The 16,042-nt window shown below is 32.8% G+C and overlaps 1 protein-coding gene across 1 annotated transcript in view; it reads left to right on the top strand.

Moving 5' to 3' along the window:
* GABRA2 (gamma-aminobutyric acid type A receptor subunit alpha2) overlaps nucleotides 1–16,042 on the top strand; it is a 151,432-nt gene that overhangs the window by 75,864 nt on the left and 59,526 nt on the right. Inside the window, exons 4-5 of the mRNA XM_043970766.1 lie at nucleotides 12,472–12,692; nucleotides 15,108–15,190. Coding sequence (XP_043826701.1) covers nucleotides 12,472–12,692; nucleotides 15,108–15,190 — 304 coding nt within the window. The remainder of the gene's footprint in view (nucleotides 1–12,471; nucleotides 12,693–15,107; nucleotides 15,191–16,042) is intronic.

Here is a 16,042-nt window from a genome sequence, read left to right as displayed (position 1 = left end):
TGAATATTTATTGGCAAACCAGCCTTCTTATAAGAGAAGGATGAATATGGATCACCTTGTTGACATACTCAAACTAAATAGACACTGTAACCTGAATTTTTGTTGGCAGAGAAATCCACTTTAATAAATTAAATGGAGATATGAGGAAAATCCACTGGATAACTTGATTCAAAAGCTGTTTCATTATATTCACATATGCTTAGAATATTAAGGGGGAGTGTTTGTTTTTAAAGGCAAAAAGAGATGAGAATAGAGTAAAATATCCTAATTCTGGTACTGAAGTCACAAAAGAATATAGAAGGATACAAAGGAACCAAGGTTATATTGATGTGTTATACATGATTCATTTTAACTTTAGGAGAAGGAAAATTATTGCTTTATTTACAAGAGGATGTTGCTATTCCACTTTCAAGGGAACATGCATATTGAGTTCTCCTCTTCCATAGTGGAAATAATTTTTCACTCAATTATCCTAGTTTCCTAGTTCCATCCTGGCGATCATTGATTGGCATGCATGTGAAAAAATAGTTGACCAGGGTCAAAAATGAAGCTATTAATTATGGAGCTAAATGAAGACAGCTGGTCTTTATGGGAGTGTAATTCACAACTTTTGTCAACTCTGTACTTTTGTTTTGGTTTTGTGTCATTACTTCCTTCCTTTTCATCATATCCTTTTCACCTTGGATATACTTGTCTTTTTGTATGAAAAGATGTTTAGGGACAGTGAAACTTTTTACACAGCCCATCTAGAATGTATAAGCTTGCTTCCATATCCTTAGAGAATCTCAGTGAAAGGTGGAAGGTTGTCTAAGTTGATAAGATGTAGGGAATTACCGAGTAGAAGAGAAGATGTAGCAAGTTTGGAGGGAGTAGAATGTTATAGTGATCATGAAATCCATTTGGGGCAGTGGATACTCATAAAAAGATATATTTAAGAACTTTTTAAAGGAGATAAATATGGTAAAAATGACAGTCAAAGGGAATAATTGTGCACCTTGACAATATGATAACTAATATCAATAAAAGAAAAACAGGGACATTGGTAAGGAAAGGATTAAAGTTTTCATACCTAAGAAGAAAAACTTTTTGAAGGTATTGTACAATTAAAGGTGTATTACTTTAAATGCATGAACTGTTAGAGCCACAAAGACCTAAGAGCTTGTCTTTTTCAATTCCTCACTCAACGGATAAGGAGACAGACCAATAGAAGTGAAAGGACTTGTCAAGTAGACACAGCTAACAGGTGGAACAGCCAAAACTTAACTCATATCCTTAAACTCCCAGGCCACAGTTCTTTTCAATATATTTCGCTGAGTTTTAAAAAGGAAAATGTTTCCTTATCAGTAAAATACAGAGGTTAGATAGATTCTCTGTGTAGTCCCTTCTAGCTCTGAGAAATCACTGTATGAGATGCTGTGCTAATGTCACTAAAATGCAATTTTGCAGAACACAGAAAATTATCATTGAAATGAAGTGCAGAACAAAGCAGATTCTCCTTGTATCAGATTTATCATTGCACTCTCTTTTTATGCAGAATATACAGTTAGAAGCATGACCTAAACTGCCAAGTATTCCTGAGCAGGGTAGTGATGTACATTCGTAAGGACATTAGCCTAAGAGGAAAAAGTGGCTTAGCAAAAAAACTATTAGGAACAATGAAACACACACACACACACACACACACACACACACACACGCAAGCATTGTTATCTCAAAATCATTAATCACTCTAATTGTCCAAGGAAAGTTGCAGGATTAAATTATAATTAAATATTCTAATTACAATGGCTGCAATTAAGTTAAAATATTTTATTTCAACATTTAAAAATTCATGAGTAAGAAGGTAATTAAACTTTGCAATGCACTATGCTGACAAGATGACAAAGATTGTAGTGGGTGTGCGCATTTAAGCAATTTAAAATGCCTTCTTCTTTTCTTTTACATTTGGAGCTTCTATTCCTAGGATAAGGAACAAGTAATTTGCTTTAATTATATATATACACATATACATGACATGTACATATGATGTATGTTATATGTGTATGTATATATACATAAGTATGTGTGTTTGTTTTCACATTTTTAAGTTAAAATAAGCATATCTAACAGTCATCATACTTGGGATGCTGCTGCAGAGCAGCACCATTAGCCTAGGGACAGTCAGGATGTTGGAAGAGTTACTTGACTTTGAGTAATGAAAGTATAGGAAGAAATCTGTACTTCCCAATATGGAATAGGTTAATATATATTCTGTAAGTTGCAGGTCATTCTAGTATAAGTAAACAATATAAAAGCCAAGATCTTTTGTCTCCACCAATCAATCAACATTAATTACTGACTGTGTGTTAGGCACTGTGCAGTGAGAGAATCAGAGTACATGCATTGCCTATTAGTCTGTTAAAGTCATTGTTCTGTATTTGCATTCATGTGCATGTATGGACAATTCTTTCAACCACTGAAGATCACCAAATTCTATGCAGTTTATGATCCTAGAGAGGTGACTTGAATGTCCATATATGCATCTATGTTAATATGGTATGTATATAGTTGGGTATTCATGTATTTTATATATATATATATATATATCCATCTGTATATATTTTGTTTAATGCGTCTATGATTTCATTGCTGTGGCTACTTCTTAAAAATGCTGTCTCCCCCTTCCCCCCACCAAGCTTCTCATCTTATACATTTCTTGTCTTTGTTTTCTGATAAATAGCCTACCTAATATGCTGTCTGGTTCCACTCTTTTCTTTCTCACTACATCCTCACCCACCTCTATTTCTAGTGTTACATTTCCTCAGTGTTATCATTTATGCCACGCCTCTTATAAAAGTCCTATCAGTTATATCTAAATCAGAAAGTAGAAGTTGTGGTGTCATCTGGAGGGGTATCAGGATGTTATTGACCTTTTTTGTATGTATATGCATTTGCCTAAAGATTAGAACTGTCCATGTCTTCCATAATTTAGCTATAATTGAAATGCTTCTATGAAGAGTGATATAATAAATGTGGACATTTCCATCAAACCAGTGCAGTATGACAAGTCTTCACTCACCTTATTAAAGTTGCTGTGCATTATCACTGTCACTAAAAATCAACAATCTACCCCCATTTCCCCCATCATCACCTCTCTGGGTGTGAGCTCCTTTGAATTTTATTTCACTAGACTTGTTACATAGACACATGATTCATCTTGGAACTTATGCTAAAATACTTTATAGAAACTTCCATTGTTGAAGATCAAGATCACTTCTGTACCAAATAAATACATTGAAATAAGAATTTTGTAGAGGAACAAAACTTTGCTGTGTACATAAAGGGCTGCCAGAATTAATTTCTAGGGAAGTTATGAGTCTTATCACTCTACATCTATGTAATAGAATACTTCCACTATATGTTCATATTGTTGCTTAATTACACTTATAATTTTGAGAAGAGTTTAGAGGCATACACAACCTAGAAAGGAAGTAATAGAAGAAAACAACATTTTCCTTTCTTAGCACATGGCCCATACCCACCCTCTCATTAGGATGGTAGGGCACAATTAACAGTGCTTTAAAAAAAACGTCCAGGTTTCTTGTCTTTCTGCTTTTAGCTTTTTTAAAGTAATTCCCATTTACATACTTTCTAATGAAAATTTTGATAAACAAGCTACCTATAAAAGTCATTTTAATGCAAATATTTTAGGGTATATGCATATATACCCTCAGATATATTCATGTGTATGTGCATATTATTGTATATATGTATATGTATGCATGTATATATGTGTGTTTATATATATACTCATAAAAATTCATATATTCACTCATATATAAAACTCATATCTCTATCATCTGTCATCTATTTGCCTATCTATCTATCCATCTATTGTCTATCTATATGAATTTTATAAGAGAACTAAGAGACCAAAACAGCAATGTTTAACACAATACTGTTGACCTTTGGAGTACCAATATTGGTTTGAAGATATACCTTGGGGAGCAATTCCACTATATTTTTTTCCTAATTGTTAGGGAGTTTTCCTTTAAAAAAAAAGCCAAAATGCTGTCTCTACAACTTTCATCTTTTGAGGTCAAGTTGAACAAGCCTAACATTTTTCATTCGTCAGTCTTTCAAAGAGTTGAATATAGCTATTATATCCAACCCCTCTCTCCCATATATTTTCTCTTCTCTAGGAGAAATTTACTGATTTCTTTCAACCATTTCTTATAGAGCATAATCTTGAAGCCTTTTCCCATTTTAGATTACACTTGAACTACCACTTTCCATTTTAGGAATGAATAAATGAATGAAGAATAATTTATTAAACACATGCAGTGTGCTGAACATTGTTAATTGTGAGGGATTAAAAATACAAAAGCATAGACTTTGTCACCAGGGAGCTTTTGTTCTGATAGGGTATGATGAAATACGTGTGGGAGATGTGTCAAGAAAAGGGTATCTTTGTTTTTAAATTTATAGTGATGGTGAGGAAAAGAATAAGGAAATAGACTGGCATGCCCATTTATGGAATACTGACAGACTTGGTTTGATTATGGAGCTAGAAATCGACAAAGGGTGGGATGGGGAGTATATACATTAAGGCAAGGTTATTAGCAAAAAGAAAATAATGCCTGGGGAGCAAAGAGAAGTATAGCTGAAACTAGGCCTAGATATACTTGGTATTCACTGATTAGGATTGTAAAGGCTGAGAGCAGGTATTTAAGTGGTAAATGTGGTGGTCAGAACTCAACAGGATATCCAAATTTTGCTTTGAGTAGGCCAGGATATAGTCATATTATCAAATCCTGCATCCTAAAAAAAATCCTCTATCCTGAAAACTGCATCCTTTAATGAAGCCTAACATGGTATTAGCTTTCTTGCCTACTATATCATCCTGTTGAATTTTATTGAGCTTGTAGTCCACTAAAATCCCCACAATAATGGGTGATTCATGATCATATGGTATCATTAAAATAATAGTCATGTTAAAAATATGTGTAAAAAAATACAGGCTTTGTTTTTAGGGAGAAATTTTACATCACATGAGGTGATGTAAACCCGCTCCCAGTGGGTTCCTATCATTTTCAACTCAGCAATTTAGTTTCTTCTTCTTGGCAGTTAATAAATGTACTTAATTGAAGTGAAACATTCCACAGATTATTGGAAATTTTAAGTTATCTCTGAAATAAGCTGAAGTAAATTTATTTACTGGTATCTGAAATGTATTAGGAAGTATTAAAAGAAGTAAAATGTAGAAAGGTGTACCATTTTCTTCAAGTGATTATCACTATTTTTACAAAAGCATGATTTTCCTTTTGTTTTTCATGCTAATAAAGTGAAACTATTATGAATTACGTCTTGTTTTCAGACTATAAAGAAAAAAAATATGTATTCAAAGTAGTTCTCAATAGTACTCTATATACAAAAGAAGAATGAGGTAGATAAAAAATACATCTTAACTATACCATAACATGAATATAGAATAGACATAGAATTAAGTTGAATATAGGAACTAGGATGGACAACATTTGGAATAGTGTGTAGTGCTTTTAGAGATCCCAAACTTCCCAGTTCTACTAAATTTCATCTCTATAACACTATTATTCTCCCAATGATACTATGTGTTATATCACTGACAGTCAAGGAACACCACAGTTTCATAAGAACCAAATTAAGAAATGACCCAAAGTATAAAGGAAATAATAATTTTAGGTATGTGGGATATGGTGTGTTATTAATGGATTTTTTTTCATAAAATTGATTGTAAAATGCATTGTTGAGGGAATTTATAACCAGAAAAAATATACATATTAGTTGGTTTTATCGTAAGAATGGGAGAAAACAGACAGCTTAAATGACACCATGATATAAAAAATAATAGTAAGAATGATTGCTCCATCATTGAAAAACACAAATAACAAGCACATGATTGAGGTGGCATTGGTAGTTGTCTTCTTTATCTATGTAGAAGGTATGTATGACCCAATTAAATCAAGAATGAAACTAATTATAATAATAATATTTTGAGGGATCTGAGATCCTAATGATGTGGTTACCTTAATGATACAGATTATAATTCATCAAGGCAGTCTTAACCTGGGCAGTTTTTGTCCAAATTCTCCCATAATTTCTCCAGAGGGAGTTTATTCAATATTCTAGGGGCCATGCTGTAGATCCTCTTATGTTTTGTGAACAATAATGGGGCACAGCCAGTCCATTGCTTATCCCTCACTTTCACTATGTGACTGGTCCAACTGTTTTCATGGGTTTTTTTTTTTTTGCAGTTTATTCTACATAGTTCATTATTGAACATAAATTGAACCCCACTCAGGCCTATCATGGGATTCTCCATAGTACTTTTGTTTATCCACAATTTAATTTTATTTAGCATTCTTGATTTCATCAATGTGTGTAGATTCAATAAAAATGGAAGCATTGGAAAAATATCAGTTTTAACAATATAGAAAATTAATTCTCCATATCCATAGACAGAAAGGTTGTGAATAAAGAACTGGATTTTGTAATGTTTACATCCTAAGTTTAAATCCTGATGGTTGACCTTGTTCAAAATAATTTAACCTCTCCCTTAAGATTCAGTTCATTTTTTGAATGTGGACAATAATAGATTTTTACTGAGTTTATCTGAGAATAATATGAGATAAAATATGTAAAATAATGTGTATATCCTACATTTACATATACATATAAACTATTATCTATATTTCCACATTTCTATTAGAGAGAAAGGGAGAGACAGAGAGAGAGAGAAACTCAGCAGATTGTCCATCCAAATTTACATTATAATCTAACAACATATTTTTCATCCAAATGATTTCTCTTGTGTGGATAGTTATGCCTTATAAGAGAAGACAATAGAAAAGTAGAAGTTTTGATTCTTTACATGTTGTCAAAATTTCACTATATCACTACTACATGAGAAAATTTGAGATTATATAGATAAAACTATTGTTTTTAGTAAGTTTATGACTGAGTTGGAAACCATTATCTGAAAATGCAAAAGTTATCACCTCTGTCTTGTACAGACACATAAATGCAGACATATTTAACAAACACAGATCTGGCTTTTCATAGTCATACACGGGGAAACTTTTCCTGTGATTAGTGACTGACATCATCTGAAAAGGCTGGTTGGCATTTGCAAAGATGCCACTTAGCTTCTTGGTTAATCACAGAAAAAAGCAACAAAAGAAGCAGCATTTTAAAAGCAATTTTCTCCCAGTTTATGACAGAGAATAAAATTCAGGAACATTTATGATCAATATCAGAACCACAATTTAGAACTACTTGGAGATGATCATTATGAAATATTATTTTAAAGTTTTTGATAAAGAAGAGATTGATTCATTTTTCTAATTTTGGGGAAAACCATATCATTAATGTTTATTTTTATATCTCTCCAAAAGTCATAACATGAACAAAGACAGTTATTTTTCAATCAATGTAAACTCATTATTCAGTAGCTGTGTTTCCATTGGGAATCAATATTATCAAATAGCAGTCACTCAACAACTAAGATAATAGGATAATAGTAGTAGAGCTGGAAAAAAACCCATGAGGCATCTAGGCCAACTGCTTATTTTCCAGAGGAATAACCCAAAGCCCCAACATTGTAGGTAACTTTTTCACAGTTCTACAAGTGGTTAGTAGAAGAATGTCCTCATGTTATCGAATATTTGGAGCAGAGATGAGGGTGTGGGGGAGGTAAAAACAGGTAAAGAAAGAAACAGAGGTCATATTGTAGGGCTTTAGTGAGTTTCTATTGCAATACTTAAAGGTCAAAGATTTTTTTTTTTGGCAGGGGGCGGGGCAATGGGGGTTAAGTGACTTGCCCAGGGTCACACAGCTAGTAAGTGTAAAGTGTCTGAGGCCAGATTTGAACTCAGGTACTCCTGAATCCAGGACTGGTTCTTTATCCACTGCACCACTTAGCTGCCCCCCAAATTTGTCATTTCTTAAGTGAAACTCTCTTCTGATGGATATTGCGACTTTATAAATTACTAGAAATGTCTGAGACTTACATGAGAATTAGATATTAAAGTGACTTTGAAATCTTCAGATATTTGAAAGTCAGCAAGTTCTAAGTTCAAATTTAGGCTCAGATGATTGAGTTTTGTTAACTTAAACATGCTTTATCACTAAAATCTACCTCAGTTTCTTCATCAGGAAGATAGGATCACCAAGCTCACAGAATTGTTGTAAGGATAAAATTAAATATTTTGATGTATTTTGCATACCTTCAAACACTATGTAGTTGTGAGTAATAATAATAATGATAATAATAGCCATTATTATTTTATTTCTAAATCTCAGATATCAACCCACATCTTTTTTATTCTAAGTCTAGTACTCTATATACTATATGAAACATTTTAATATGAAAAAGTCATGTAACATTTATATATCAAACCTCCTATATTAATGTACAAGGGCAATGAGGTAGGATAGTTGCTAAAGATTTTTTAAGCATTAACGTTCTTCTCCAACTTTGTTTATGATCTCATGATTCAGCTATATTTTCTCTCTGGAATATTACTTTGCAATGTCAGGCTCTTTCTTCCATTGGTGATTTCCTTAACAGTTTGCATTTTGGAAAAGGTCAGTCCAGCCCTCCAATCAGGAAATCTTGAGTTCAAATGTGACCTGAGATACTTACTAAGTGTATAATTCTGGGCAAATTACTTCTGTTTGCATCAGTTTCCCCAGCTGAAAAATGGACATAATTATATAATCTAGAGTTGTTGTGAGGATCAAAATAGATAATATTTATATAGCATTTTCTTTTCTTTTCTTTCTTTCTTTCTTTTTTATTTAATCATTCATTCATTCATTTATTTTTGCGGGGCGATGAGGGTTAAATAACTTGCCCAGGGTCACACAGCTAGGATCAAGTGTCTGAGGCCGGATTTGAACTCAGGTCCTCCTGAATCCAGGGCCAGTACTTTATCCACTGTGCTACCTAGAGGCCCGGAATAAAGCATTTAACACAGTGCTAGGCACATAGTAAGCCATATACTATATATCATCATTATCATTATCCTTCTCATCATTAATCCAATTGTGGCATTCTCTCCCATAACAACACACAGACTCCAAGAGAAAGTAGGCTTAAACTAGTCCAATAAATACATGAAAAAAAAATCCTCTACAACACTGCAGGTGGATATCCAGTCCTCATAGGAGACCTCTAAAGGGGGCAACTCACATGCCAAGGTAGTCAGATCTACTCGGAGATAGATTTAATTAGTAGAAAGATTTTTACCCCTTAGAACAAATTGTACTTGCAAAGTTTTTAGTACCATGAAAGAAGAGAGAACTTTCAATTGGCTTCTGTTCCTAACTCAAGTACTGAACAGTTATGTCAACTTATGGCCTTGGTTTCCTTATTTGTAAAATATGGAGAATGTATTACATATACTCTAATACCTCTTCCAGCTCTAAAATTCTACTTTATTCTATTTTCCAGTCTTACTAGCTCACAGAAACAAAACAAAACTTTTTTTTTTGCTTCAGTGCAACGTAGAAATAATTTTAGCTACATGATCTTGACTAAGTTGAAAGTAGAAGGGAACCACATCTTTTTTTTTCAGTTCTTAAACTTGTACAGTCATTATTTATTTTTAAGATAGATTCCTTTTTTGTTGTTATATTCATTTATTTATTTTAGTCCCTGGGTGCAAACATAATTGCTAATAATACAAAAGGTACAATGAATTTACACATCTCTGTGTTCTATTGATTATTCTACATTAAAAAAATGTTTTTGAACAAATGGGGACATGAGTGATGCTGTTTCCCCCCCTTTTTTAGCATTTTTAAATAAGGAGAATTGTGAGAGACTCATCATCCAAACTTGTAAGAAATGAATTGAGTAGTTTGTACTCTACTCATGTTACTACCTAGTTGACTCGCCTACACATCTGAAAAATTTCCTCATAAAGCCTTTTGACAGCTGGATATTAAGAAGTTATGATTAGAGAAGGACACCCACTGGCAATTTTATACAGTCCCCTTCTCTGCATCTATAGCTTGGGACACTAAGAGGTTAAGGGATTTCCTCTGGGGCACATCCAGTCAGATTTATCAGGTGCAAAACATTTCATGAAGAAAGGTGGTGTAAGGATGCAACCATAAGAAGGAGCTTCTGTACAGACTTCAGCATAGCTCATTGCATGTATTGTCTTAAACTGTATGCTCTTTATTGTCATAAGTCCATTAGCATTAATGAGTACCTATTGCACCTTTATTAAAGAGCAGATTGGCTAGTACATAGGAAGCTTAAAAGAGAATCAGGAGGATCTGGTTTCAAGTTATCCTACCAAAACACAAGACTGTGACCCTGCATGAGTTGATTTTCATTTCAGTGCCCTCAAATAGATCTAAAAACCCAGGCCTTTGAAAGCAGCTATTGATCTTCATTGTGACTGGGAGTTTCTTCATCTGGGAAATCCCTATAAAAATAAAGTATTCTGGTCTTGCCACCATGCAAAAATTGGCAATAATAATAATATTAATAATAATAGCTTTATATTTTCATAAGGATTTGAACATTTAATAAAGTCTCTTGACATTTTTGGTGCTTGACAATAACAAAGGTGTTAAATAATCAAGGATGCAACTTTGGCCATTTTTGCTGTATGTGTTATTTCTAAATGACTAAACCCAGGTGCGTGACTCAACATCTTTCAGAAAAGATGTTGCAGTGCATTATTAAAGGCAGTGAAATAGAAACAGAAGATCAGCTTTATTCACAATTATAAGTTGGGCATCCTATGTTCATCCATCTGAAACTGATTTCCTTCCTCACAGAAAGCCACTTCAAAGGCTTTTCCTTATCAGAGTCTGCAGATATGTTGATTCTAATTGAAATTTCATACCTTTTATTGCAAAAATTCCTTGAAAGGAATCACAGAACAAACATAAACTGATCCTTCCTGAGTGGTGGTGATGTTATCTCTTATTTATGGATATCTTTCAAAAGATTCAATTTGCCAACACGACCAATTCAGTTTTCCCACGTTTGGATAAAATTCTCATTGGCTTCTATTTGCAGAACAGGTAAAATTAAATATGGTTTAGATATGGCATTGGAAAGTGATTTCAGTGATACTGACAATAAATGCAGACCGATATTTTACATTGCATTTAAAAAAAACCAAGTCTCATTTGTTTGTGTGTCATAATTAAGTAGCTCTCCATCTTCCAAAGAAACCCTACCATTTAAAATTCAGCTTCTCAGATGAAAAAACCAAACACTTCCATGAACTGAAAAGTATCTGGTCCAATCAAGATGATAACAACATATTTAGTAAAAAAAATCCTTCTACTGAGAACAAAAAAGAAATAAATAGTCTGCCCAGAGTGATATAGACACCAGGATGTAGGCGATGATTCATGGGGACCTGACTGTGTCCTCGTTAATTGGTTCTTTTTGTCTTTTGCTTCTGGGTAAACTGCTACCCACTCTTTATTAGGATGAGTTCAGGAAAAAGAAAGAAAGAAAGAAAGAAAGAAAGAAAGAAAGAAAGAAAGAAAGAAAGAAAGAAAGAAAGAAAGAAAGAAAGAAAGAAAGAAAGAAAGAAAGAAAGAAAGAAAGAAAGAAAGAAAGAAAGAAAGAAAGAAAGAAAGAAAGAAAGAAAGAAAGAAAGAAAGAAAGAAAGAAAGAAAGAAAGAAAGAAAGAAAGAAAGAAAGAAAGAAAGAAAGAAGTCTGCCCATTCTCTTTCCATTCCTGTGCCCCTTTAAACAAGCGCTCCAGGCTCTTCTGTTCCCCAGATTGCAGTTAAGTGCCATTCTTCATAATTTTCTGTGAACCCAAGTGAAAGTGCCCAGTAATAAAACAATACTTTTTCTTCTCATGAACCCATAGAGCTAAGTGTATGAGTACATACCCAATGCTTCTTTGAAAATGGACAACATTTATTTTGTAAGAAATGTAAAAGGATAGCTTTGTATCACCCAAGTTTTGGACTTGAAACACAGGAGATGTCTCTTGGAAAGGCAACATCATATTCATTCTCCAAAAATCACCATACTACATGACGTAATAGGAGAAATTATTTCCATTGTACTTAGATTACTTGAATTATAGTACTTTAGTGAACAGAAATTGTATATATTTATGGCTTTATTATAAAAAGAATATGTACTTTAAAATTCTGTCAGTCTTGGATTGATTTTCTTTTTTTTTTTTGCGGGGCAGTGGGGGTTAAGTAACTTGCCCAGGGTCACACAGCTAGTAAGTATCAAGTTTCTGAGGCCAGATTTGAATTCAGGTCCTCCTGAATCCAGGGCCAATGCTTTATCCACTGCACCACCTAGCTGCCCCCAGTCGTGGATTGATTTTGATGCAAAAAACTACTTTCTTTTCTAGCATCTCTTTTCATTAATTATATTTATTTATAAAATTCTTATAGTCTTGGGAGGGAGGATCTATTTTCCTTCAGAATTATTTTTCCCCCTTACAGGAATACACAATAGATGTTTTCTTCCGTCAAAAATGGAAAGATGAAAGGTTGAAGTTTAAAGGTCCCATGAACATTCTCCGACTGAATAACCTAATGGCCAGCAAAATCTGGACTCCTGACACTTTCTTTCACAATGGCAAGAAGTCTGTGGCTCATAACATGACCATGCCAAACAAGCTTCTACGTATCCAGGATGATGGCACTTTGCTGTACACAATGAGGTAGATTTCTTCTGCTTTTTTGTGTTTATTTGCTCCGAAATGAATATACTAAGCAATCAATCAATATAGTCTCTCAGTTATTAGCTCATTTGATCTTTTTATTATTATTCATGTTAGAAGTGAAGAAAAGCAGAAGAAAGTAAGTTAATGGTAATTTGAATAGTAGTTATAATATCAATATTGCTGTTGTTTTCCAAGCTATGTATTTGTTAATAACAATTCTCATGTTACTTCAAAGTCCCTTATGCATTCTATTCAGTGTTTTCATGTGTCACATCCTATTAACCTATAAGTTTATTTTTATTCATTATAAGTTATTTTATGTTTTATTAAAACATTTCTGAATTGAAGCATTCATAATATACCTTTAATACATTGTCTCAGAATAGGTAGAAATCCTCACTGTGATGATACTTATGGATGCATTCATTTTTCCTTAGAGTCATTTTTTTGTGTGTGTGTATTTTTTTGGGGTTGGGATGGAGTATAGAGGGGGAAAAAGTTCATTACCAAAGGCAACTTTTCTTGAGGGAACTCTATCACACTACATGTTAAAAATCATTTCAGAGTTCTATGTTTTGCTTCTCAGATCAACAAATGCTAGTTGATTAGAATATCAGAATCAATGGGTGGAATATCTTATGAGTAAGTAAAGAATAAAATCAAACATTTGTATAAATTGGGGGGGACTTTATGAAACTTAATTTAGGAATGAATGGGTTACCACATTATTATATGTAAGGAAATCACCACCAGAGGTAAATGTTTTAAAATTGCCCTCTCCCCGCAAAAAAATCTGTTCCATAGGAATTCTGTTGTTTTTTCCTGCAAGTAACAAGTACTATTTTTAATTAACTTGTGTGAAATAAAAAGTAAATAATAGAAAATTAATTTTAAATAAAAGAAACAAGCTTATGGGGATTTGGTATATTCTTAGAAACATTAATAGCTGTGAGAAAACAGTTTGCTTTGATAGACATGAGTAGCTGGATATGTTAACATACATTGTTACAGATATGAATATGCCACTGTTAATATTCATTATTTTATACATATATTTTATTCATATATTTTCTTTCAGTTCTGGAAAAAAATCCCAGAAATACAAATAAATCTCTTTGTTGATTTCTGTCTGTTATGACTAAATTTTTCAGGATTAACCATGCCCAGTTACTATTGAATAAGAGTGAGGAGATGGTTATTCACTATGACCATCTCTTAATACTTCCTGTTTCTAGGACTTGATCCAAGGGTAAGAACTCCTGTTGATGTTGTACTTTGATAAGGTTTAGTTCAAGATTTAAAAAAATTAGATTTAAATTTAGTCTTTAAATTAAATGGAGGAAAATAACTTTTCAGAATTTTGGAAACATCATATTTTAGTAATATATTAATTAAAATATTCGAGTTAAGTAGAATTTTGATGACAAAGATGAGAAAAGCTATGGTGCTATGACAAATTAAACTGGATTTTTAATCCAAATAAATGGGGTATGGTAGTAGCTCTGTCCATAATTGTAGCATCTTACTTTCCTAAACCTCTGTGGGTTTTTTTTTTCATATGTGGAATGAGAAGGTTGGACTTTATGACTTCTAATCAATTTACTGAATCTGTGAGAGAGATATTCCACTGTCATTTTCATTTAGAACTGGTTCTAAATCCTGAGTAGAAAGTGTGGAATTAAAGTTTGGATAATTTTCTCTTTAATAAAAGTATCATATTATTTTCCTCTGTTAGGACTCACGCAACCCAATAATTAATATTAGAACCTCACACTAAAGACAAAATATAGTTTTAAATATATTTATCTACCTAATATTTCCATTTATTTTTAGATTTAATTCCAATAGTTTTTATCTGCATATTTTTGGGGGATATAACCAAATGTTTATTTTATATTTTTCTTTTTTGTCTTATAAATATTATTAACTTAAAGGAAAAAATTTTTTTGAATCATTCAGAATTATACAGGAAAACAGTTCTTAGCAAAATCAGCATTTCTTTGTTCTTTTAAACAGACAAACCATAGCAATTACTATAGGTAACACACACACACACACACACACACACACACACACACACACACACACACACACACACACCCCGGAAAGGAAAACCACTATTTTCAGCAACCTGAAATTGTTGTATCTTTATGTCCATTTAAAAGTATTTTTCCAGCCTGCCGGTTTTTGAGTCAACTGATCAACTCCTTAAGCTTGTGATAAGCAATGAGATCAGGCTTCTTAAGCATCATAGAAAAGGACACTATTAAGAACTTATTTACCTGCTTATTGCCTTAAGTTAATATTATAATCTCATCTCTTCTATGGCTGAGAACCTGTTTCACTTAGCTGAAATTGCTTTATCTTGCTTTTCTGATGAACTTGAATTAAAGACTGGCTTTTGATTTTCAGGCTTACAGTGCAAGCTGAATGTCCAATGCATTTGGAAGACTTTCCAATGGATGCTCATTCATGCCCTTTGAAATTTGGCAGCTGTAAGTACAAGGGCAAAGGTAGAGCTTTTGCTTCATTGGGACTACATATAATACAGCAACACTAATTTCTTTGCAGTCATCTCTCAATACCACATATTATCCAACTATATCCTTAGTCATGTCTTTATTATCAGTCCATCAATCACAAGTATCTATTGACTACTTTATGGATTTATTTCAATTTGCTGATCCACTGCTTTCCAAAGTATCCAATACAAAAAGCAGTTCTTAACTGACTACTGTGTATAATACAGGATGATAGGCAAGGCAAAATTCAAACAAAATCCTCCTCTCAAGGAGTTTATATTCTACTGAAGGGATAAAAGATGTATATGTGTGTGTGTGTGTGTGTGTATATGTGTGTGTGTATATATATATATATGTGTGTGTGTATGTATATATATATGTGTGTGTGTGTGTGTGTATGTATAATAAATTGAGGGAAAAGGAGAGAGCCATAACAATTAAGATCACAAGGAAAATCTTCCCATAGAAGCCTCTAGCACAATATTCTCCCTCATTGGAGATAACATTAGAAGTAATTAAAGGGAAAATCTACTATCTATTTATGTGATATATAGTTTAGTAAAGTATAAAAGAAGGAAGCTAATACAAAGAATGTTATAAAATGATTTGGGAAACCTGTAATCTTGTTCAAGTATTTAACAATTTGGGATTCATATTCCATATCTTTCAAGTAGAAGAGATTATATAGGTTACATCTAAATACTTTTTTTCAGTTTTAAATCCTATAATCTTAATCAATTTAAAGAACATGTATTAAACACCTCAATATACCGAGCATCTTGATACAAAGAAAAAATGAAAAAGTATAAATAGTATAGTTATATA

This window comes from Dromiciops gliroides, chromosome 6 (genome assembly GCF_019393635.1).
Source record: "Dromiciops gliroides isolate mDroGli1 chromosome 6, mDroGli1.pri, whole genome shotgun sequence".
Taxonomy (NCBI): domain Eukaryota; kingdom Metazoa; phylum Chordata; class Mammalia; order Microbiotheria; family Microbiotheriidae; genus Dromiciops; species Dromiciops gliroides.
This window is presented reverse-complemented; position numbering and strand designations above follow the sequence as displayed.